The sequence below is a fragment of the Sceloporus undulatus genome, chromosome 8 (genome assembly GCF_019175285.1).
Source record: "Sceloporus undulatus isolate JIND9_A2432 ecotype Alabama chromosome 8, SceUnd_v1.1, whole genome shotgun sequence".
Taxonomy (NCBI): domain Eukaryota; kingdom Metazoa; phylum Chordata; class Lepidosauria; order Squamata; family Phrynosomatidae; genus Sceloporus; species Sceloporus undulatus.
In genome coordinates this window covers 24,852,653-24,875,944 of record NC_056529.1, presented here as the reverse complement: position 1 = coordinate 24,875,944, position 23,292 = coordinate 24,852,653, and the positions used below count along the sequence as shown (strand labels likewise).

Here is a 23,292-nt window from a genome sequence, read left to right as displayed (position 1 = left end):
TCATGGGTCAGGACTCTCAAGCCAAAGCATCCCTTTGCACTCACCCGCTGTAGTCTGATCAACACAGCCCTCCACCATTACAGGGGAAGATGGGGAAATTAATATGAAAAATCCTATGAAATGACCAACTGACTTTGAGGTGCGAATACAGTTCTGATGGTCTTGTCACACATTGGCCCATCTAGCCTGGTATCACCTACTGTTCTCTGGCTGGCAGTGAGGTGTGAAGGCTCCAGGCAGAGATCTTTCCCTCATCTATTAGCAAAGATTCTTTCAGTTGCTAGGGTCTGACGTGAGCTTGGAAACATGACTTTTGCGGCCTGCAATGTAGTCATCCAGGGCATGAAACCAAAACCAACTGGAAGAGGTGTACAGGAAGAGGTTCCTCTTAACCCCTACCCATTCTTAATTTCTTCTCAGCAGAGTACAGAACTGTCCTTCTGCATTAGAGGTCTCCCTCACCATCAGCCATTTGGCTCTGGATCTTCTTCAGTCCATCCACCTCCTGCACCCCTCCCAACCCCAAGAACCTTAGTCCTGGAGCAGCTTGTGCTTGATGGTGGCACTCTCTGTGCAAAGATGAACAAAGAGTGTGGCGGCGGCAGTGCGAGCACGCATCTCGTACAGGTCATAGTCATGGGCCCATTCCACATTCCCCCAGCGCTGGATCTAGAAAAACAGAGTGAGGATCAATCCAGACTGCAAACCAATCAGGCTCAAGTGGAGCCTCTGAAAAATAATCTTAACTAGCAGGGAGGTTCCTATAGTCGCCTGGTCTAAAAGCTTAGCTCTCTGCTGCATGTGAGGCTTACCTGGTATTCTTCTTCCAGGCGAGACAGCAGGACTGCTTGCTCCACCGTTAAGTGTTTGTCCAGTAGACCCATCGAGAGGATCAGAGACTTCAGTTGAGTTATCATGTATTCTATGCCTGGTAGAAAGAGGGAAACATTTCAACCAAGACAGAAAGAAGGAAAAGAAGAAAACTACAAATGAAAGGCCATTCACTCCTACAATTAGGCTTTCTGAGATGTGCTCTTCTGTTTCAGACTCACTCCAAAATAGTGACGGTGAGGCATGTTAGTAACTGGAAGGTCACTTCAGGTCCAGAAAAATGGTGGCTTGTGCCTTGCATGGAGCTGCGCAAGACCAGAAACTGGCCTTAATGCTCTGCACATGCCTGCCCTTAATACACAGGGATAGAATATGAAAAACTTTCAATATCAGAAGAGTCTTCTTTTTACCTTGAAGAGCCCAGAAGTTATATGATGCCAAGTGGCTAACAAAGACATCCCTCGTGCTCTGTGGGATGCTGGGACCCATAATGCTGGTCGATGAGCCAATCACAACATTGTACCTGAATGCAAAATAGAGCTTAGCTATGACACAGTCTGAACAAAGACAGAGGACCTTGACTTCTCATATACTGAAGAACCTGGAAGTATTTTTAGACTATATCTTCCCAACCGCCCCCTGCTAGCTTGGCAACTTCTTGGACTACAACTCACTTTGTGCCCATTTCATCAGCAGAACCTCCCTGGAAGTAACTCATTCCTTGCGCTTACCTCTTCTCAGCCCACTCGATTACAGGGTCCCACTCATTCTTCTGCAATTCCACCAAGGCAGGGGGCTCTTCCACTCGGTAGCTAGGATTCCCCATGAGCAGAGCAAAACGAAACGAAAGAGCAACTGTCATTAGTCAAGAGTTAAATTCTCATCTGCACAACTGAAACTTCCACAAGTCCTTCACACCTCCTTTTCACAATCCCCAGTAAATCTAATTTTGGACAAAAAAACTAATGTTGGTCTAATTTATGTGCTGTCAACAGTGGAAACACTGGTTTGCTCATCTTCTCATCCAAGAAAGTTTAGGATCAGGCCTGTAGATTCTCTTGTTGCTGTATACCTCTGTTTCTGACTTACGGCCACCCTAAGGCAAATCTATCATGAGGTTTTCTTAGCAAGATTTGTTTAGAGGGAATTTGCCTTTGGCCATCCTCGGAGGCTGGGATAAGTGGGACTTGCCCAAAGTCACCCAAAGTTTCCACAGCCGAGTGGGAAATTGAATCCTGGTCTCACAGTCTATTAGTCCAACACTCAAACCACCACACCATGCTGGCTCACTACCATTAACCGGAATAAACCAGAGCTCCGAAACATTGCTTTTAGTACACCAAAGCTCCCAGAATTTTCCAGCCACAATGGCCACTTGCCAATAAACTCCAGAACCCAAAATACAGTCTTACCAGATAGTATCTGTCTCCAAGAACTTCACAGCTGCCCGGATAATCTGATCTTTGGTTCTCTGTGATGGGTTGTCCAAAGCCGTGTTGCACAAGGTGGTCTGAAAGACAGTGAAGCAGTTAGAGCAATTCGGAAAGAGTCTAGCAGAGTGACTATGTAACAAAGATGCAAACCAGCAAATACCAAATTCAAACCTCCCCTTCTGCAAGATGGTCTTGGTGGCAGAAAAGGTACAACCACCTAAGACTAGCATTTCCCACCTGCAACCTACAGCAGATCAGTCCAAGGTATCAGCTAAGAACTTTATCACCTCCTACAGCCTGCAACAACCCAGCGAACATTAACCTACTAGCATGTCCTGCTCTGCCTAACGCAAGGAGCCTGTATTGGCCACAACTGCCATCCTTCTTTTCTTCAAGGGGGCTGCCGCTCACCAGGTGCATGGTGTAGGGCTTGATGGTTTCCTGCTGAGCATCCCATTCATTTGCCACTGCCAGAGCCAGGGTCTCGCTGGGCACCGTGAAGACCTTGGCCTGAGGGGTTTTCAGCTTCCGGTGATCCAAACTGATTTCAAAGCCACCTGGAGAAAAGGTTAAAAAGCTGCTCTGCCACAAAGTTCATGTTGGAGAACTCACCACCGTTCACCCTGTTTTTCAGCCGGATAAAAGAAGGGTCCAGGTAAACCACTTCCAGGCATTTTAATGTCAGATATGAAATGCAGCCCACAAATACTCACTGACCTTCACCTTGGCTGATGGTAACATTCTGGTAAAACCGCTTCCTTTCTGCAACACAGAAATGTGTATCAACTCAAAGAACAAACGAAATAGACAGGTATCAAATACAAACCAGCCCAAGCCATATTTAGATTAGATTTATGGAGAACAGGCCTATCCTTGTTTATAATGGCTACATAAAAATTCAGAGCTAAAAAGAAAAGGCTGAACAATGGTTATGCTGAATAAGAAAAGCCTGTGGCAACTCTGTGGTCAACATCTGCCTGACATTGACCACAGAATTGTGCCGGAGGAGCTACAAAGACCTAGTGGAGTGTTCTCTCTAGGAATCCCTAGGTCCTCCAGTGCAACTCTATGGTCAACATCTGTTAGGAACTGACCATAGAATTGTGCCGGAGGAGCTACAAAGGTCTAGTAAAGTATTCTCTCTAGGAATCTCTAGGTCCTTCAGTACAACTTTTGCTTAAAAGCTGACCATAGAGTTACTCTGGAGGACCCAGATATTCCTGGAGAGAACATTACTAATAAAATCCATGAATAATCAACTCTGCAAAAGTCAAAGGCGCAAATGTGGAGGAGGGACGGATGAACATGTTTTGCACACAAACAGTTTGGATTTCATCCCCCCAATATTTCTAAGTGTGGAGGAGAAGGATTTCTACCAGAGATGCGAGTTAAATGGGTTCCAAGTGTGGAAGAGAAGGATTTCTGTGGGAGGGGTGAGTTATGCCAGTCCCTCAAATTCCAGACTTTATCAATTGAAAAGAGTAAACCTAGTTTCTACTTGGAAGTCTCTTTCTTACCTGGCTGAGGCGTGTAGCACCGCTTCGAAGCCGCTGAGGAGAACACAGGAAAGCGAGCGAAGAACGGCACACAAAGCCACCGAACGACAGAAGGCTGCTGGGCCAAATGGCACCACAGTCGTCTGCCCCACATTTTGGGGCCGAAGGTGAGGGCAACAAAAAGATGGATGGAAGGAAAAGGCCACTAGAAACCTCTCCTCTCTTTTCAGATTGCAGCTGTATTTTACTTCTAAAGAGGCTTCTATGGCATCAACTGAAGAGCAGCTTGTATTTTTGGTTAATGAAAGCAGAGAGACAAACTGCAGCAATGGTTTCAAATCAGTGAGGGAAATCCTATGGCACTTTAATGAGAGGAACCTTGTGGAAGGAATACATACAAAACAGCATTAAAGTCCTGTCTCTGCCTTCAGCTCCATCCAAGGGATGTTAAACACACACTCACTCACTCTCTCTCTCTCTCTCTCTCTCTCTATATATATATATATATATATATATATATAACACATGGATACATACTTGTAGATATATATATAACTATATTACATATATTACAACACTTCTTCTAGTTTCCCTCTTCCCCTCACTATTAACCCATTTTCATGGCGCCGCCATCTTGTTTAAGGACACTCCAGCCAATCAGCGCCACAAACGCGTTTTGGCCCTTCCGCGCCCGTACCTCTTGACCCGCCCCAGCACTGAACCTTTTCAAGATAGGTATGAGTGACGTCGACATCCCCGCCCCTTATTTCATGTGATCTCAAAGCCAGCCAATAGAAAGGCGCTCACTCCCTTCGCGGCGGACCAATCGCGAGCCGCGGGAGGTGGAGCCCCGGCTGAGGGTGGGAAACAGAAAGAGGAGGGGCACGTGACCGTAAAGCCAGCCAATAAGAAGGCGCGCCTCCCTTCGCGCCGGACCAATCGCTAGCCAGTGAGAGGCGGCGATGCCAAAGGGGCTCTTGAGGGGAGCAAGAAGAGGCAGGGCACGTCACCCTGACGCCAGCCAATAGGAAGGCGCGCACCTCTTCGCTGCGAACCAATCGCGAGCCGCGCTGAGGAGCGTCAAAAGGGAAACAGTCAGTGTCCCGTCACGTGACGCCGGCGCCGTCCAATAAGAGCGCGCGCGCCCCTCGGCGGCGGGCCAATCGCGTTGCGCGAGAGGTTGGCGAGGCCGCTGCCGCTGAGGGAGCCAGGCAGAGGCCGCTTCCATCGCCTCCGGGGCGCGCTGGCGCCGGGGGACCCCGCGGAGATGCCGGTGCGGAGCGCCTGCCGCTGCCCCCCCGCCGGCGGCACCCGGCGCCTCGTCTTCCTCTTCCACCGCCGGCTCCGGCTCCTGGTCGCGCCTGGAACCCCCTCCGCCCATCAACACGGCGCAGCCCGGCGTCAGCACCAGCCGCCTCTACAGCGGAGCCAAGTTCCGAGGGCAGCAGCGCTCCAAGGGCAACGCCTACGAGGTGGAGGTCGTCGTCCAGGTCAGAGGGCCCTCCGGCCGCTGGGCTCCAGGTGGCCCTCCGCAGTCGCTGGGGTTCGGGACACAAGGCCCCCGGGAATCAGGAAGGAACCGCAAAGGACCGTGGCTCTACCTGAGAGGAGGCCGCTCTAGGAATCTCTGGGTCCTCCAAGGCAACTCTGGCCACCCTCTGCGAAACATCGACCATAGAGTTCCACTGGAGGAGCTACAAGCTCCTAGAGTGTCCTCTTGGAATCTCTAGGTCCTTCACTTAAAAGAGACCATAGAGTTGTGCTGGAGGAACAACAGATGCTGAGTGGAGCGTTTGCTCTAGGAATCCCTAGGTCCTCCAGGGCAACTCTGTGGCCAACGTCCGACAGATATTCACCATAGAGTTGCACTGGAGGAGCTACAAAGGCCTAGAGAAGTGTCCTCTAGGAATCTCTAGGTCCTCCAGGGCAGTTCTGTGGTCGACATCTGCCAGACATTGAGCTGGAAGAGCTATAAGTCCCTAGCAGAGAGTCATCTCTAGGAATCCCTAGGTCCTCCAGGGCACCTTTTGGTTAAAGTTGACCATAGAGTTGCTCTGGAGGGCCCTAGATATCCCTAGAGAGAACATATGAATGAAATCCGTGAATAATAATCAAAGCGGCAAAATAGGTAGGAGATCTTACTGCAGCTCTGAGGCGAACGGAAAGGAAGACCTTGGCAGCAGGGGCTTCCCTAGACTCCAGTCTCCTTCCTCAGGTGCTTTAGACTGAAGTCTAGGGAAGCTCCTCTTCCATTGAGTCTCAAAGGTGCTACAAGGTCCCTCTCAATCCTAACCTCTGTTGGTGTTCATGTCAGTGGGGCAGTGAGGCAGCAAAGGATCCCTCCATGGTTCTGAACCCTCTCCTCCAAATAGATCCAGAACCTTGGATAACTCCTTTACAAGGGGAAGTCGAAGGCTTTCATGGCCGGCCTCCATAGGCTTGTTTGTGGGCTTTTTTGGGCTGCGGGGCCCTGATCTAGAAGAGCTTATTCCTGACGTTTCATATATATATACACACATACATACATACATACATACATACTGTTGGTTGAGAGGAAGTGAATTCCATGTTGATCTGTGTATTCTTGTGTTGTCGAATGGCAAGGCCTCCTCCCCTTGACCCTGGCTGGGTCTCATTTGCATTTGCTGGATCTTGCTTTTGATGTTTTTCAGGACTGGGAGCCAAACTCTGTTGACTTTCGGGGTTTCTTTCCTTGAAATTGTCCATGCCTTTCAATGGCTTCCCTGTGTATTCTGAACCGATAGTTGTTGGCATGGTCCAGTCTGCAGTGTCTCTCGTGTTCCTTGGAAGAACTCAGGGGTATAAAATGGGCATAAAGTGCTGTTTGTTCACTGCGAAAGATGTATACGATCTGAAGAGGAACCAGAGTATACTGCAGACATACTGCTGCAAGCCCATAGTGATAAACTGTGTTTCTCCAGCTCTCCTTCGCCATCCTCTCCATGCCAATGTCACTAAGAAAACTTCCAGCTAGACAGCGGATGAGAAGGAAAAGGGGGGACTGAGGGCAGAACGAGACTTGATAAAAAGAAATGTCTTTGTCAGATGCATTGTTAACTGAGGTCTGCCTGTGTGTGTCATAAATTGCATGCTTGGTGGAATGAGCTACTAATGGTTTTTTATGCGCTAGGAAGCCTTGTGGACTTATTTGCAAGAGGATGGTGCCAGGCAGGGCATGGAGAAGCTATTCCTGGTAGGGCAGCATAGCAACTCAGGAAGCAGCTATGCTTTATAGGGAATTGGGAGAGTCATAAAGGGAAATGTAAGAGGATGCAATTAAGAGGCAGACAGCCTTGAATGCAAGGACCAGGAAACTGAGTGGAAAGAGGAGACAAAGGAATTGGCTCTAGAGAGGAGCAAGGAGATCTCTGGGTGATGTAGGTACAATGTGTGGCAGAGGGTTGCCACACTTCTTTCCCCCCTTCTTCTTGGGCCATTTAGATGACTAGGGTTGTGTGGTTAGGTTTGTGGTCTGCAAGTCAACCGCATGTATAAGTCAAGGGCAGGTTTTGGGGCCAGAGTTACGGATTGTGATATGAACCTTGGATAAGTCGAGGGTAAAACTTAGGAACATGTAACAAAGGATGTAAAGGATGAAGCAAAGGAAAATGAAGCCAAAGAACTTACAAAAAGGAGGTGACTCTCTGAGTTAAAGTACAGGACTTACATTGACCCATGGGTAAGTCGACCCACATTTTTGGGGTCAATTTCTTGACCAAGATTTCTAGACTTGAGTATATACAGCGTCCCACTCTCAGGAGAAAGAAAGGGATGAATTCCCTTGCAAGACTATAGCAAATAGAATTTCTTTAAGGAAAGAAAGGGCGACGGTGCCAAGGCATTTGGGAACAGGGCTGGGACCTTCCAGAATGCCTGGGTGCCTAGAAAGGGGGTGCTGCTGGTGCCTGGCATACCTGGCTTTATTTTGTGTGTGTGTGTGTGTGTGTGTGTGTGTGTGTTCTGCTTTGGTTTTCTTGATGTATGAAGTCGCAACAGCAGCCCATAATTGAGTCACAGCACTCTGTGACTCTGGATGAACAGCTAGCAGTAAATGCAGCAAACAAAGTTAGCCATGGGAGCTGAATGGGATCTTGATGTATTTTGAATATAGTGACCTGAGGGACATCAGTGCAGCTAGGCTGCTCCCTTTACATCCTGCCCAAGGCTTTTTAGAGACATCTGGCAAGGCACTTGGGATCCCAATATGGGACTCTCAGGATCTCTGCTTTTTTCCTGCCAGACTCTTAACCATCTCTCGTTTCCAGTCACTGCTTCCATTAAACTGCTTCCTCTTTCTAAATATCCCAGCTAGACTGTCGTTTCCTGTGTCTGGTGGGGTTCTTGCATTAGATACAGTCACTGAAGGCTTTTTTTGGTTGTATCTTTCAGCATGTGGACATGGAGAACTCCTACCTCTGCGGATACTTGAAGATTAAAGGCCTTACGGAGGTACGTACCTGATGCAAAGATGATTAGTCCCAGTCTGTTAACTCTGTTCTTCTTTTTGAAAGAATCACTTGTAAGGGTTTTGCGAAGGAAGCTCATTGTGGTCACTGTGTTCCTGCTTTACTCCTTTGCAGGAATATCCAACCCTTACAACTTTCTTTGAAGGGGAAATAATCAGTAAAAAGCACCCATTTTTAACACGGAAGTGGGATGCGGATGAAGATGTAGATCGTAAACATTGGGTGAGTACCTTGGCCAAGCTTTCGCCAACCTTGGGGCTGCAGCCCTGCTGAGTATAGCTGTTAATTCTCATGATGGAATGAATGCTCCTTGATCTAGGAGAATCCCCTCTTTTCTATGGTCTTTCCCCAATTTACTAGTATTGTGTCAAAAGTAAGGAGCCAGGTAGCAATTTTAAGACACACAGACCTGTTATTGCTGCAGTTTTTAAAGGTGCCACATGATTCTTGGTTGTTGAGTTGTCACAAACTCCCACAGCTGCCCTCTTGAAAGATTCCATGCAGCGTAGTGTAATGTTCTATAGCAGACTGAAGTTGTATAGTTTTTAGGCATAGTTTTATTAGTCCACAGAGAACTGCAGCCATCCTGGACAGAATTACCCTTCGGGGCTCAATGAAAAGCCGACATTTTGGGGGCTTGGGACAGGCTAGCTGACTCCATTTCTTGACTTCTTGACTGAAAGTTTCAGACTGAATAACTGTGTGCTGTCGTTAAATCATAAAGGAAGCAACCCTTGTGATAAAAAGACAAGCAGGTTTACAATTAAGTTTTCTGGAAAGTAAGCGCTGTGTGCCTTTTATTTACAGGGGAAATTCCCAGCCTTTTACCAATACGCAAAAATATTTAACTCTGATGACTTTGATTATGAGGATCTGAAGAACGATGACTTTGTCTTCATGAGGTGGAAGGTGAGTTCTTTGTTTGTGTTTGTGGGGCAGCTGTTTTGGATTCAGATCTTACCTGTGAGCCATTTTTTAGAACTAAGAAGTGTAAATACAGAAAACTGTCCTGACGGTCCCTTCAATGAGGTATGAAAGAAGACTGTCCACTCCAACATCCCTGCTGGCTTCCCATATTCTTCTTAACTCTTTGCAGGAACAGTTTCTGGTCCCTGACCACACCATCAAAGACATCAGTGGTGCTTCCTTTGCCGGGTTTTATTACATATGCTTCCAGAAATCTGCAGCATCTATAGAGGGCTATTACTATCACAGGAGTTCAGAATGGTAAGAGGTCAGAAGAGCTTTGTTGCTTGGGCAGATGACCAGGGCTGTTAGGATACACTCTGTCCACCTTTGTCTGATGGTGGATTTAATAAGATTTGCTCCTCTCACTTTGGCATGAGCAATAAAATAGGTTCTAATGAACAGGGAAAAGAAGTAGCCCAGCTTGTTCCATTGAAACTCTTTTCCTCTTTCCCTCCCTCAGGTATCAGTCCCTGAATTTGACTCACGTCCCAGAGTACAGTGCTCCCATTTACGAATTCCGGTGACAGCAGTACCAAGAGTGGCACCAGGAGATGGCCCATGAGGCCAGGGAGAGAGAGAGCGAGAGAGAGAGAGAGAAAGAGAGCATGCTCTGATAAGACAACTGTGATGTCCCTGTCAGGACAGGAGACTCCAGGCTCTCCTACTGCCAGGCAACTGGACTGGCGTCAGAGCCATGAATGTGAACTTGTGGAGCTGCCGCAGCCTGACCCTCCCTCCAGCTGTGTGGCAAATTGGATACTCTGATCTGGTTTTAAAGCTACCATGTTGATGCACTTTTCTTTTCTTGGTATTGCACAGCTAATCTCTTTTTTTCCCTTCACCTACAGTCCTCTCCTCCTGTTCCCTTTCGGGGAGGAAATGGCTGTGCCCAGCTGGATTTCCTTTGAGTAGAAGGAAGCATAAGTTGTCGCCTGCTTATGTCCATTCAAGCTTTGCTCTAGCTATGGGTTTGTGTTTAACGGCCATCCAAGGGTGTCTTTCCTCTCTTGAGGCTTTTGGGTGCCCTGTACACATCTGTGGCATCCTCTTAAGGAAGCATTGGGCCCAAGGAGGGGGAGGGCCTTCCAACCCGCCTGTTTCTGTTGGCTAGCGAGGCTGCATCTCTCAGGAATGTTAGCCAATCCCAGAAGTGTGAGCCCTCATTTTGATTGCACCGAAGGGGAACTCACATAGGACAGTCTGTAGTGGCAGAGTTTGTGATCTTGAAGGAAGAAAGAAAACCTATTTGGGACTGCATTTGAAAAGAACGCAAGCTATTTTATAGCCTGTATTTTCCTGTCAGTACCCTAAAGACTACATGGCATATGCGCAAATTGTTCTTCGTTACGTTTTACCATGAAAGTCAGTGTTGGTTGATGGTGGTGATCTCCCTGTGTAACAGTCTATCAGTGTTGTCACCCGCTCATCCCAGACCTAAGCGCTTACTGGTGGTGTGAGAACTGAGCTGACACAACACATACCAACTCATGCTTTGGAAAACATTTGGCGTTCGCTATTATTTTATCGGAGAAATATACTTTCCGTTAAATAATAAAAACTGCTCTCCTAGGACTTTCAAATGTTCAATAACATATGGCTTGTGTGCCAAATTTTGTGTGGTGCGTGTGTATGCATGACAGTCTAAAAGTTGCTGTTTTCTTCCCAGATGCCACTATCCACAGAGGGATGGGCTCTTTTTTAGGAAGATGATGAGGTGTATCTTTGCTAAGTGCAAGGGATGGCAGTAACTGTCCTGCTGTTAGATTTTGCATGATGAGAATGAGATGTCCCTGAAGAAACATGACTGGCCCTTTGCAAATTTTGCTCTTTAGCCCTGGAAGTACTTGGGATGTATAGGGTAGCTTAAAACAGCTCTGGCAAGGACAGTTGGCTAGATTGGGACTGGCATTCTTCTAGGAGAGTGGCCAAAGGTGAGGTTGTATTACAGCTACCCTATTGGCATTGTACCCGCCTTCACAGTGGCCTTGTGGTGCAGTAAACTGGACTGCCAAAACGTTTCTTGCCGCTCTACATCCTAGGGCCATATGTGTGCTGTGGTATTGTGGGAACACAGAAGTTATGTTCAGACTGTGGTGTTCGGTGTGGAATTCAGCTCCTGCTGGTTGGAGTATGTGTTTCTAGTCCTCAAGATAAGCTTGAAAGTATGCACATAGAGAGGTGGCTGAATAGGGCTTCAGTGGTTCTGGAGGAGGGAGGGGGATAGGACTCCATCACCCCCCACTTACCTCCTTGCTCTTCCCTTTGGCCAATAAAGCTGGGATACATTTTGCAAAACAAGATAAGCTGGGTCCCCCAATGGCTCAGCTGGCATTCCTTGTTGAGACAGACGAACTGTCCTCCTTGCTGCAAAATGTGGGCTGCCGGTGCAGGGGCTTGGCAGGAGGCAAAGAGCTGGAGGGAGAGGTGGCTGTGTAAACAGAGGTTTGGAAACTAATTCCAGAAGGAAGCATTCCAAGGTGCAAAAGAGACAGGACCTGCAACATTTTGCTCAGTCCTGGTTGTTACATTGAGGTTAAACGAGTGGGGCTTTTTTCCCCTTAGAAAAATCCAGAGACCAATTGACAAAATGGCCTTAGGTTTGCTTTGTTGATACAAACGCTGTGGCAGACTGGCTTGGTCCTCCTCCTACTCAGATGGGATCAGTAGCATGGCATGGGAGAGGAGTTGATGCTTCGGTTCAGGCATGGAAATGAGGACTGTATGGCTGGATTTGTGTTCCTTTTTGCTGCTTTTAGGTGTTGATCCCTAAAATGACTGCTCACGCACAATACTGGGGGTTCTCATCCCTTATTATTTCCCCACACTGAACCTTTCTTGCTGCTGATGGCTCTCTCATGCTACTTGTGAGCAGGTAGGCCCTATGCTGAGAGACAGAACAAACTGTGCCTTTACTTGCTTTAGCTTAAAGGGACATGACTTGTTAGCAAAAGCGGCCCTTTTCTCAGCCTGAGTTTAAAAAGGCTGCTCATCCCAGGAGGAAACAGGTCCATCTAAACTAGCCCTGCTTCTTAAGTAGTAAGAGCAGAGAAAGCCAACATAAGTTGAGTTTTCTCATATAGCAAATTCAAGGAACTGTGGAGTAGGGAGCCAAGCACCTTAGTGGTTTGAACCCCTCTCTAAATATGTTTTGCTTAAAGTTCAGTGGTAAGTTCTGCCAACGTTATTGGAATATACAAGGCCAGCCGCAGTCACCGTGGTGACACATCCGCCAGGACAGGCTTGGATTCAACCAGTGAGATTTCCAGTTCCACTTTCTCAGGTGGTCTTCAGGCTTGGTCTTTTCTTGTGATGCAGGTCAAAGGATGCTTAAGGCTGAAGGGAAGCCCAAAGGGAGTTTGACATTGCTGTGCAGAGGAGAGGAGATTGCAAAACCAGTAATCCAGGAGGTGGCACCAAAGATACGATCTTTGGAGAGTGGTGCTTATTCTCAACGGGGAAATGGTTTTGTACTAGACCTCCTTTGGGGCTTGTGCATAAAAGACAAAGAGGAGCAAAGGGGGGTGTTGGTTTTGTGGGTTTTTTTTAAACATGACTTTTTAAGTCAGAATTCTTTTACCTTCAAGTCTTGAACTCCAGTCCTCTCTCCAAGCTTCAATAAATGATCAGACATTGCAAATAAAGCTCAAAGGGACCCGGCTACACTGGGCTTCACAAGGTGGGGCTTGTCACAGGCGGAGCGGCTTCTGCGGTGGGATCTTCCGAATCCTATTTAAAAGGTTTTATAAAGCTAACTTGTAAATCAGAATATAAAAGAGTATTTATAGATGAATTGCAGAAAAGGGGGCTGTGGGTTTTCCAGAGTTATCAGTGTCCAGATTAAAAGAACATGTATTTAATGAGGCTGCGTGTCTTCTCTTTTTACTGGTTTCTTTTTGCAGTGAGTCATCGGAATGGATTTTGCTATACAACTTGGGGAGGGTTTTTCTTAGGGGTGGGAGGCAAATCTTAAAGTAAATCTATGAGTTATGGCAAGGATCCAGATTGTATACTTCTACTGGATCCTATTGCTTTCTCTAGAATCAGATATTCCCTTTTCCTGCACAGTCCTCTTTTGGAGGTCTAGGAAACCCTCCGGAGCAGGTTTTATGGCATCACAGAGGACTGTGATAGAGAGAGGATGAAAGTCCAAATTTCCACTAAGTTTGGCTACCAAAGTACATTTATTATTATTATTATTATTATTATTATTGGATTTGGGCTTGTATCTTGTAATTCTGCTCCTGTTAGTCAACATATGTGTAATGGAGTATGTGTGACACTGAAGCTGGTCTCGATGTGATGGCCCTATGTGTCCACCACCTAATTTCTCATCACCAATTCTTTCCCATCAACGTTACCTATGGTTGTTGCCCATGTTTATCCCCATCCCTCTCTTCACATGTCAAAGGATTATCTGGCTAGTACGTGTTTCAAAGCAACAATTACTTGCTGAATTTTAATTGTAAGACAAGCGACTCCACCTAATTTAAAGTCAAAGCAGGGATGTAGCCAAGGGGGGGGATCTGGGGGTCCGGACCCCTCCCCCTTCCATTAGAAAAATGAATGGTGTGTGCTGCTGTGCCGCCGCACTCAAGCCCCATTATAATGGTGGCACTTAGTCTGGACCCCCCCCCTTCCTAAAGTCCTAGCTACGTCCCTGGTCAAAGGCTTTCACGGACGGCATCCATAGTTTTTTGTGGGGGTTTCAGGCTATGAGACTGCGTTCCAGAAGAGGTTTTTCCTGATGTTTTGCTGGCAGCTTCAGAGAATAGACACCCTGAGGCTTTGCCATCCAACAACAAAACAACACAGAGATTAACATGCAAATCACTCCTCTCAACCAACAGTATATATACCCCGCTCTCTTCTATGCCAGCATCCTCCCAGCCACAGATGCTGGCAAAACGTCAGGAATCAACTCTTCTAGAACATGGACACAGAGCCCAAATAACCCACCAAAATGATGGCTGCCATGAAAGCCTTAGGTGACCTTTTGCCTTCTCCCAAACTCTGTTTGCTTTTGCCTTACAACTGGGGAGAAGGGTCTGAAACACACTGCATAAATGCTTTAACTGCCCTGGCTCAGTGCTAGGGAATCTGGGAACTGTAGTTTATTGTGGCCCTAAACGTCTTCTCACAAAAGTACAGTTCCCAGGATTCCCTAGCATTGAGCCAGGGCAGTTAAAGCCATCTCAAACTCGATTATTTCTGCAGTGTGTTTCGGCACCTTGAGGATATTTACAACAACCCTCCAGTGTAGGTCAGTCCCTCTTCCAAAGCTTCCCAACATCTGAAAATGGTTCCTCCTCCCATCTAAAAAGCAGTGGTTCCCAAACTTTGGTCTTACAAATGTTTTTTTGGACTCCAGCTCCCAGAAGCCCCAGTTAGCTTGGCCAACAGTCAGGAATTCTGGGAGACGAAGTACAAAAACCCGGAGTACCAAAGTTTGGGGATCACAGAAACAAATACTAGGAAGCCGCAACGGAAGTGGAAGTACAGGGCGGGGCCCGTGAAATCCCCGCCCATAAAAAATGTAAGCGGAACCAAAAACACCGGCTCTGGTTTCCAAGGGGACGTATTAAGGCGAAGTACCTATGGGAAGAACCACTTCCGGTCCGTCTATTGCTTCCGGGTCGTTCTATCTTGGTCCAGCTGCCTGGAACGCCACGATGGGGATCTTGGAGAAGATCGCGGAGATCGAGAAGGAGATCGCCAGGACCCAGAAGAACAAAGGTTGTTGGGGGCCCAAATCAGGGTGACCGGAAGTGGAGCCTGGGGCCACTTCCGGCTTCCAGGCAGAAGTCCAGCTGGCAAGGCTCTTCCATAAGTTTCCCAAGGTCTATAGCCTTTTCTCACCAAAACTACAAATCCCATGATTCCGTGGGATGGAGCCATGGCAGAGGATTAATTATTATTATTATTATTATTATTATGTTTTGTAAATATTTATAATTTAATTTATTAATTTATAAATAAAAATTAATATTAATAATAGTTCATTAAATGAATTAAATATTATTAATAATTATTTAATAAAGTATTATTAAAATTTATTAATTATAACTTAATAAATTAAATTATAAATATCTACAAAACATAATTAATCCAATAACACACATAGTAAAATTACATAATAAAATATATAAATCTGCATAACATCTACAAACATGATCCCTATAAGAATAATAATATAATGTATTTATATTCCGCCTTTTCCCTCAATGCGGATTTCAACAGAAGTATCACAGTAGAATACCATGAATATCATTGTAGTTCAGTGTGGCAGCAGAGCCCTCTGGCAGAGAAGGCTAAATGTATTCTCTCAAAACTACAATTCCCAGGATTCCCTAGCACTGAACCAGGGCAGGTGAAGCGCTCTTAAACGAGATCATTTCTGCCGTACGTTTTGGACTTATGTCATTGGTCTGATCTTGGGTTGTATGTGTTTCCTTTCTAGCTACCGAGTACCACCTTGGCTTGCTGAAGGCAAAGCTTGCCAAGTACCGAGCCCAGCTTCTGGAACCTTCCAAATCGGCGGCGGCCAAAGGCGAAGGCTTCGATGTGATGAAATCGGGAGACGCCCGGGTGGCGCTTATTGGGTTCCCTTCTGTGGGTAAGGTCAGTGACTACTGGGGAAGCGTTGCTCCTGCGTCTTTCGCACCCCTGCCTTTCAAATAAATCAGATTATAGACACAGTGGAAGACAATAGTAGACAGGTAAGATCAATGGGAGCATCAAGGAGAAGAAATGGGATTTGAAATGGCATTTAAAACACTGCAGAAACGTTCCTTCGAAGACCAGGAGGCATGGCATTTTAAGGTTAGGGAACAGCTCTGGAGCCCTATCAGGGTCTAGAACCACAATTCACCAACTTTGGTTCTCCAGGTTTTTTGGACTTCAATTCCCAGAAGCCTTAGCCAGCTTGGCCAGCAGTCAGGAATTCTGGGAGTTGAAGTCCAAAGTTTTGGGAACACTGGTCTAGAAGATGTATTTCTGAGTGGGAAGAGAATGCTAATCCTTACTTAAGATAATTCCCTCCTTAATTAACAAATGTTATGTTATATCCAGGGAGTTGTAGTTTATGGTGGCACCAGAGTTCTCTGCCAAAGGCGGTTAAATGTCTCACAAAACTACACTTCCCATAACTCCCTACCATTGAGTCAGGGCAGTTAAAGGGGTCTCAAACTGGATTATTTCTGCAATGTGCTTTGGACCTCAGCCTCTCTTTTTGTGTCTAAAGAGGAAGCTGATGCTTATAGCCTTGCAGACATTTCCTCACAATCCTTTTTTCAGTGGCCCAAGAATATAGTGGCATTTGGGAATGCAGCCTAGAACAATTGCTTTCTAGGATGAATGAAGTTCATATTATGTAATTTGAACACTAGCTAGAGGCATCTGCTGCTTTTCTCCTTTGGAACCTGCTGCTGTTAACACACTTGTGTGTTTTGCCTCCTTTCAGTCCACCTTTTTGAGTCTCATGACTTCCACTGCCAGTGAGGCAGCTTCTTATGAATTCACCACATTGACATGTATTCCTGGAGTCATAGAGGTAAGTACAGCTTCTTTGGGTTGTCCTTTGCTTATGGAGCAGGGACATGGCTCCATGCTATGGAATCCTGGGGTTTGTAGTTTTGTGAGGCATAACAACTCACTGAAAGGGAAGGCTAGATGTTCCCAGGATTCCATGGTATGGAGCCAGTGGCAGTTAAAGCAGTGTCAAGCCATATTAATTCTGCAGTGTGGCAGCTGCTGGAATGCCTATAAGGTTGCCTTTTTGTTTATCAGGTTAAAATACTAACATCACCTATCCTGTTACTAAACCTGTTAATTTCCAGCACTGTAAAAGCATTTAAAACCACAGCAGTGATAATAAAAGTACAATGCAAACAGACTAGCCTTCAGCTGGAAATGAGTTCCAAAGCCTGGAAGCAGCCACCAGGAAGGGCCCCCCTTTATGTGTTCTCACCTTTATTTGAAACATGTCCAGAATACTTTTAAGAACCATCTTAGAAGCCTAAATAATAGTGACAAGCTTGCCTCCTCCATTTGCAGCTCTTAACATTTTGCTTCTCTATTTGCTTTTACAGTACAAAGGAGCCAACATCCAGCTTCTAGATCTTCCTGGGATCATTGAAGGAGCAGCTCAAGGTTGGGGTCCTTTTTCTCTCTCTCCAGGCTTTGAATTCCTAGTGTTCTTTTGATATTCCTTAACCAAAAAAAATCCCTGGTGAGATTCCAAGTTCAGTAGAAGTGTCCTTGGGGTAGACATTGCTAGCCTAGATCTTCTTTTGCTTCCACAGATGTGTTCAACCCTTTGGTTGTTAAAATCATTCTCTTGTATTTTGCACACTTCCCATATCTAGATTACTTGTCCTCCAGAAAGATGTGTATATGTGTGCATCATTGCAAGTCAGCTTGGCTGCAGTTACGCCATGGAATGGGACTTCTATATAGTATTATCTTTCTGTATTTTTGGGTGTATGTGTATGTAAGCGACCTAAAAACTGTAAAGGCGGCAGATCCCATCTGATCTTGGAAGCTAAGCAGGGTCAACACTGGTTAGTACTTACACAGGAGACCGCCAAGGGATACCAGGTTCTGTAGGCTACATTTCAGAGCAAGGAACTGGCGAAGCCACCTTTGAGTGTTCTTTGCCTAAGAAACCCTTGTGAAATTCATGGGGTCGCCATAACTCCACAGGCAACTTGAAGGTCCATGCGCAGACATGCGCTGTGTGTGTCCAAGGGGTTCTTTGTAGGTGTATCCAGCAAGACGTTCTCCTTTGTTCCTCAGGAAAAGGCCGAGGGCGCCAGGTGATCGCTGTGGCCCGGACGTCGGACGTTGTCATCATGATGCTGGATGCCACCAAGGGAGAAGTGCAGAGGTCAGTGTTGTGTTGAGGAGAGGAGGCTGAATAACAGAGAGGTTTGCCTGAGAATTTGGGGCTTTGCTTGGTCTTAGGGATGTTGGGCATGGAGGGTGATGGGTTTGGGAAGGCCATTTTAGGGTGTTGAGCAACACAGGTGGGGTGGAATTCATAGACTCATAGCGTTTGGTGGGACTCTTAAGGGCTTTGTAGCCCAGTTCCCTGACAGTGTTGGAATCCATTGCTAAAACTGTTGTGAGAGATGAACATCCAAACTCTTTTTAAGGAAAGTCCTCCACTCTCTGCAGAAGTTTATTCCACTCTCAAACTGCTCTTACCATCAGGAATTCTTTCTAAGCTTCAGTTAGACTTTTCTTTCCTGCAGTTTGTACGCATGGGTTTAAGTTCCCGTGGTTCTTTGTTTTATACCCTCCATCCCTCTTGCGTCTTGCAGAGCTCTCTTGGAAAAGGAACTGGAATCGGTCGGCATCCGGCTAAACAAATACAAACCCAACATCTATTTCAAGGTGAGTTCTGCGAATGCCTTTGCAGACAGAAAATGCTAAATTCAAGTCCTGACCTTGCCTGTTAAAACAGTGATGGGAAACTTGGGGCCTTTGGATGTCTATACACTCTTGATTCCCATCAACTGGTGGTCAATTGATGCAAGTTGATGTCCAATATGATTTGGATAGCCACAGTTTACATACCCCATGTTCTAAAAGGATCCCAAGGGACAGGACTGGAAAGGTTCCTTTCTGAACTACAATCCCATATGCTCCAGTTGACCTGAATTGGCACGGACCATCCCAATTAATCCACTTTTTCAGTTGTGCTTAAAATGTCCCAATTTTGCTCTCCTCCGTGCACTTTCCCCCTTTTCCTCTTTAGCTTACTTCTATTGCTGCTGAGTTCAAAATGCAAAAGTACTTTGCACTTCATGAAGTCAGCAGGTAAAACAGAAGTGGGTGCAGAGTATTGCCCTTCCCAGGAGGATCAGGCAAAAGCAAACTGCTGTATCCTCTCCTAGGCTGGCTATGATTGCTGGGGGATTCTGGGAAATGTAGTCCAAAGCAATACTTCTAAGATCTTTGTAGTTTCTGAGCACTTTGTGGGGATGCAGAACAATTGTCTTAACCAAGTCTCTCTGTCTCTCTCTTTTTCTCTTTCCAGCCAAAGAAGGGAGGGGGCATCTCCTTCAATTCCACAGTGACACTGACCCAGTGTTCAGAGAAATTGGTGCAGCTCATCCTTCATGAATACAGTATCCTTTTCATAACACTACCTTCTTAGGACAGCAATTTGGGGGTTGCTGTCTGGGGCAGAAATTGGCATCGGCCTTGTACGGAGTTGTTGGTACTGACCTGAGTAAGCAGGGATAGTTCATTCCTCCAAACAGTTAATTGCTCATATATTTATTTATGCTTCACCTTTTCTGCAAAACCAGGACTCCTAACAGCTTACAAATTGAAATACAATATAGTTGAAACATACAGAAGATCAACATGAATATCAAATTATCATCATCAAATGTCATTTATAACCTACTTTCTCCTCCAAGTCAAGATTCAGTTCAGTTCAAAGCAATACTTAACTCTGTTCACCTGAGAAATCTTCAATGCGGAGGTGCTCTTCCGAGAGGACTGCACACCTGATGAGTTTATAGATGTGATCGTAGGCAACCGCGTCTACATGCCTTGCCTTTATGTAAGTACTTTATGAGCAGCGCTATTGTATGCGACTTTTCAAGTGTGACCTTTTCCATTCTGAACACCAGAAACAGTGATCCTTTGCCCTGCGGTGTTAGTTTTTGCATCAGAGTGTACAGGGTTTTAAAAAGTAGCAGGATTTGATCAGAGAGAGCCCTGCCCCAAGGCATTTGCAACCTCTGTTTATCATTTTGTGGAAGGAGAAAGATAAGAATGAACTCCTTTTTTACTTTGATGATATTCCTTTTTTGTCTCCTCCTGCTTTAGGTTTACAACAAAATAGATCAGATCTCCATGGAGGAGGTTGACCGCCTCGCTCGGAAACCCCATAGTGTTGTTATCAGGTAAGGAGAACCCCCAAACCTTGCATCTTTTTGTTTTTGTGGGGTTGGGCTATCCTTTATAGCATGTGATATGTATGATGTGAGTCAATCAGCGCTTAGGAATGGAGTGTGGCTTTGGTGCAACCTCCGGACTCTTAGGAGCCATGCATCATTTAAAGAGCATACCTCCAAAGAGACCCCAAGCAGCTTTATTTTGGCAGTCTGTAACAGGGTTAGTCTCTTGTCTCTTTAGTTGCGGTATGAAATTGAACTTGGATTACCTGCTGGAGACACTGTGGGAGTACCTGGCCCTTACCTGTATCTACACAAAGAAAAGGGGACGTAAGTAGCACACTGGGTGCATAGCATCTGATGAAACCAAGATGTGCAAATATTTGTAGGGATAAAGGTGTAGTGGGAATGACTGCGCCCCTGGAATTTCTAGTATCCTGGTAATAAGGCTGTCTTCTTTCTTCTTTCCCTCTCCTCAATTCTTACAGAGAGACCAGATTTCTCGGATGCCATCATCCTACGAAAAGGGGCCTCTGTGGAACACGTGGTGAGTGTCGGACTCTGGGGCCACAGAGGCCATACCAAAGGTCATCTCGTCCAGACTTGGCTCTGTTGGTTCTTCCCACCCTTGAAGGATTGATAGCAGAAAAGTTTCTCCTTTAAAAAGAAATCAAATCAAAGGAACCAGTTCTGAGCTAGATATGGCTTGATATAGGGAAGCACTTTAAGAAATGTCAATGTTAGGAATGATAGGAATGACAGACTCCTATCTCTTCTTTTCTGACTAAGGCTGTATCCGCACTGAAGAAATAATCTTCCAGTGGTGTACATTCTAGGAAATGGAATATAATGCAAAATTAATACGCAATATTAATCAAAAATATACAAACAACAGATTAAAATAAACATCAAATAACAATCCATGTACTATACATAACATCCATCACCATCCTTATCTTAACTTATCTATGAAATGCAACAACTCCAAAGCCCCAACATCACAGCCCTCCCTGTCAACATTCGGAGACGTTCTTCCCAGCAGTGAATACAGTAAACAAACTTGGAACAGAAAGATATGAAGACCCCTACTTACCTTTGAACCTCTGTTTTGTTTTCCAGTGCCATCGCATTCATCGGACCCTCGCCAGCCAGTTCAAGTATGCTCTAGTATGGGTGAGTATGCCTTGGCAAAACTCAGGCGGTGAGGGCTGCCAACTGTTACGTTTTTCACTGGTCAGAACTCTGAAACTTTCCTGACTTTGGAGGGAAGTTTGAGAGTCCTGGATGGAGCTTCTAAACCCTTTTAAAACTTGTCTCTTGGTCCTTCAAGGGCACAAGCACCAAATACAGCCCCCAGCGAGTGGGACTCAACCACATGATGGAACACGAAGACGTCATCCAAGTGGTCAAGAAGTAACTCCATCATGCTGCCGAATGCTGACTGGTGGCCAGGCCCTTAGCGTGACTTTAACAGGACACTGCGGAAAAGCAAAACATGAAAAAACAAAATGAGGAGGGTCTGTCTTACCCATCTCCCTCCTTCCTAAGTTTCCATGAAACCGGCATAGAAGAGTACGAGGAAATGTGGCGGATGCACTCAACGGATGAAGGAGAGGAGACTGGTTTCTAGAGCATGCACCATTTCTGCCTTTTAGGATTTTTGGCTGCGGTTGGGGGAACCCACCGGCGCTTCTTGGCAAACAGGTCTTAACTCCCCCCCCCCTCCTTAAAAAATTGTTTTGGATTCCTGAGCCAATGAACACAGAATAGTTCTTTTTGTCCATATGAGTGTCAGTCTGTGGCTGGAAACAAATATCTTGGGTTAGAATCCTCCCTTCCTAATGCGGTTTGCAAAATCAACACATGCGTATATCTCCAGATGGACAGGATGCCATTAAAAGTGATCCTTTGGAAAACAAGGTTTTGTCTGTGCCATGTCTGCTTCCATTTGCTTTCTGCTTAGGCCTTTTGTTGGGGGGATGGAGGGGGTCATCCATTTTGGGAAGCCAGGCAGTTTCTCCTTCTCCCATGTTTCCCATTTTGCAAGGCATAAATCCTCATAGCGCTGCCTCTGAAAGTTTCACTCTTTCCAGACCTGTCAAAAAAGGCCCATCTTCTTGAACCCAAATAAAGGATGATTTCAAAGGACGATTGCTGTGATCCAAAATGTTCCCAGACTATATCTCTCAGTTCTCGTGGCTGGTTGAAAACTTGGAGCATATAATAGAATAGGTTCTATACATCTTCTTGGCAAAACAGGAGCGGATAAAATGAATATTCAGATGGGGGAGGTTGGATAAGGAAGGTTGCAGGCCTTATTGCAATGTGTTTCCAGTGCCTTCAAAACAATGCATTCTTGTTATCATTCAGTTTATATGCTGCTTTTTTCACAGCCTGGGACTCAAGATGGCTCTCAGGACAAGTTCGGACACGAAGTTGCTAATGCAACCCAGTGATGATAAACACATTTTTAAACAGCAATGAAGCAATCCTATTTAAAAACCAGTGCTAATTTGAGCATCAAAAGACGCACCCTGTTTGCGGTTCGGTTGTGAAGCTGTTTCTAGTACCAACCTCCCATTCTGTGGTTTTATTTTTGACACCCAACAGGTCATGAGTGGAGTGGCACAAACTGCACAAACACACACTTTTCTCTTTGCAGCAGGAAAGTGTTTCCTTGCCATCGAAGGCAAAGGCGCAGGAGTGGTTTTAAGAAGTTGGCAACCCTCTAGCTTCCCTACCTGCTGGCTGAGCTTTCTGGGGTGCACATAATGCCCATGTGTGCCCCTTTCCCCTTCCCCTTCCTAACTGGTGCCACGTTGGCAATAACTTCTGGCAGCCTGGCATGGAAACCACATCTCCCTCCGGTCATGCGCGCAGGTGAGAGAAGAATAACTCTCATCAAATATGCATGGTGTGCTGTCTTGCAGCAAACTGTGGCCGACTCGGCTCCAACAAGCCATCGCCGGAGGTGGCCAAGGCCTCTGAAAGGACCTCTGTCCTGGGTTCAAGGGGGCGAAGGGAAGGTTTTGAGCATGCTCCAAGGGCAAGGTTGGCCTAGGAGCTGAACCTAAAGAGGCCTCGGTCCAGGTGAGTGGAAAACCGAAGTGACACCCAATCCGTCTTCCTTCAAGGTTGGCTGCTTTACCTCTGAGGAGGGTTTACT

General features: G+C 46.0%; 3 protein-coding genes across 3 annotated transcripts; 2 read left to right on the top strand and 1 right to left on the bottom strand.

Moving 5' to 3' along the window:
• Positions 1-36: 36 nt before the first annotated feature.
• On the bottom strand, positions 37-4,248 carry ATPAF2 (ATP synthase mitochondrial F1 complex assembly factor 2). Its single transcript, XM_042437825.1, has 8 exons — positions 3,782-4,248; positions 2,982-3,026; positions 2,676-2,821; positions 2,244-2,341; positions 1,563-1,643; positions 1,242-1,354; positions 813-928; positions 37-669 (listed from the first exon to the last, which is right to left on the bottom strand). The coding sequence occupies exons 1-8, from the start codon at positions 3,912-3,914 to the stop codon at positions 532-534; spliced, it is 870 nt and encodes a 289-aa protein (XP_042293759.1). The 5' UTR covers positions 3,915-4,248; the 3' UTR covers positions 37-531.
• A 764-nt stretch (positions 4,249-5,012) lies between these two features.
• Positions 5,013-13,073, top strand: GID4 (GID complex subunit 4 homolog). The gene is given in 7 exon segments (XM_042437826.1): positions 5,013-5,047; positions 5,049-5,250; positions 8,171-8,230; positions 8,362-8,469; positions 9,055-9,156; positions 9,344-9,474; positions 9,677-13,073. Coding segments are annotated over 7 exon segments (687 nt in total). The 5' UTR covers positions 5,013-5,027; the 3' UTR covers positions 9,741-13,073.
• Positions 13,074-14,816: 1,743 nt separating this feature from the next.
• DRG2 (developmentally regulated GTP binding protein 2) lies at positions 14,817-22,274 on the top strand. Its single transcript, XM_042438684.1, has 13 exons — positions 14,817-14,949; positions 15,674-15,834; positions 16,676-16,765; positions 17,304-17,364; positions 18,010-18,100; positions 18,537-18,609; positions 19,256-19,346; positions 19,692-19,789; positions 20,059-20,135; positions 20,368-20,456; positions 20,615-20,673; positions 21,246-21,299; positions 21,457-22,274. Exons 1-13 carry the CDS (start codon positions 14,886-14,888, stop codon positions 21,541-21,543), a joined length of 1,095 nt encoding a protein of 364 aa, XP_042294618.1. The 5' UTR covers positions 14,817-14,885; the 3' UTR covers positions 21,544-22,274.
• The last annotated feature ends 1,018 nt before the right edge of the window (positions 22,275-23,292 follow it).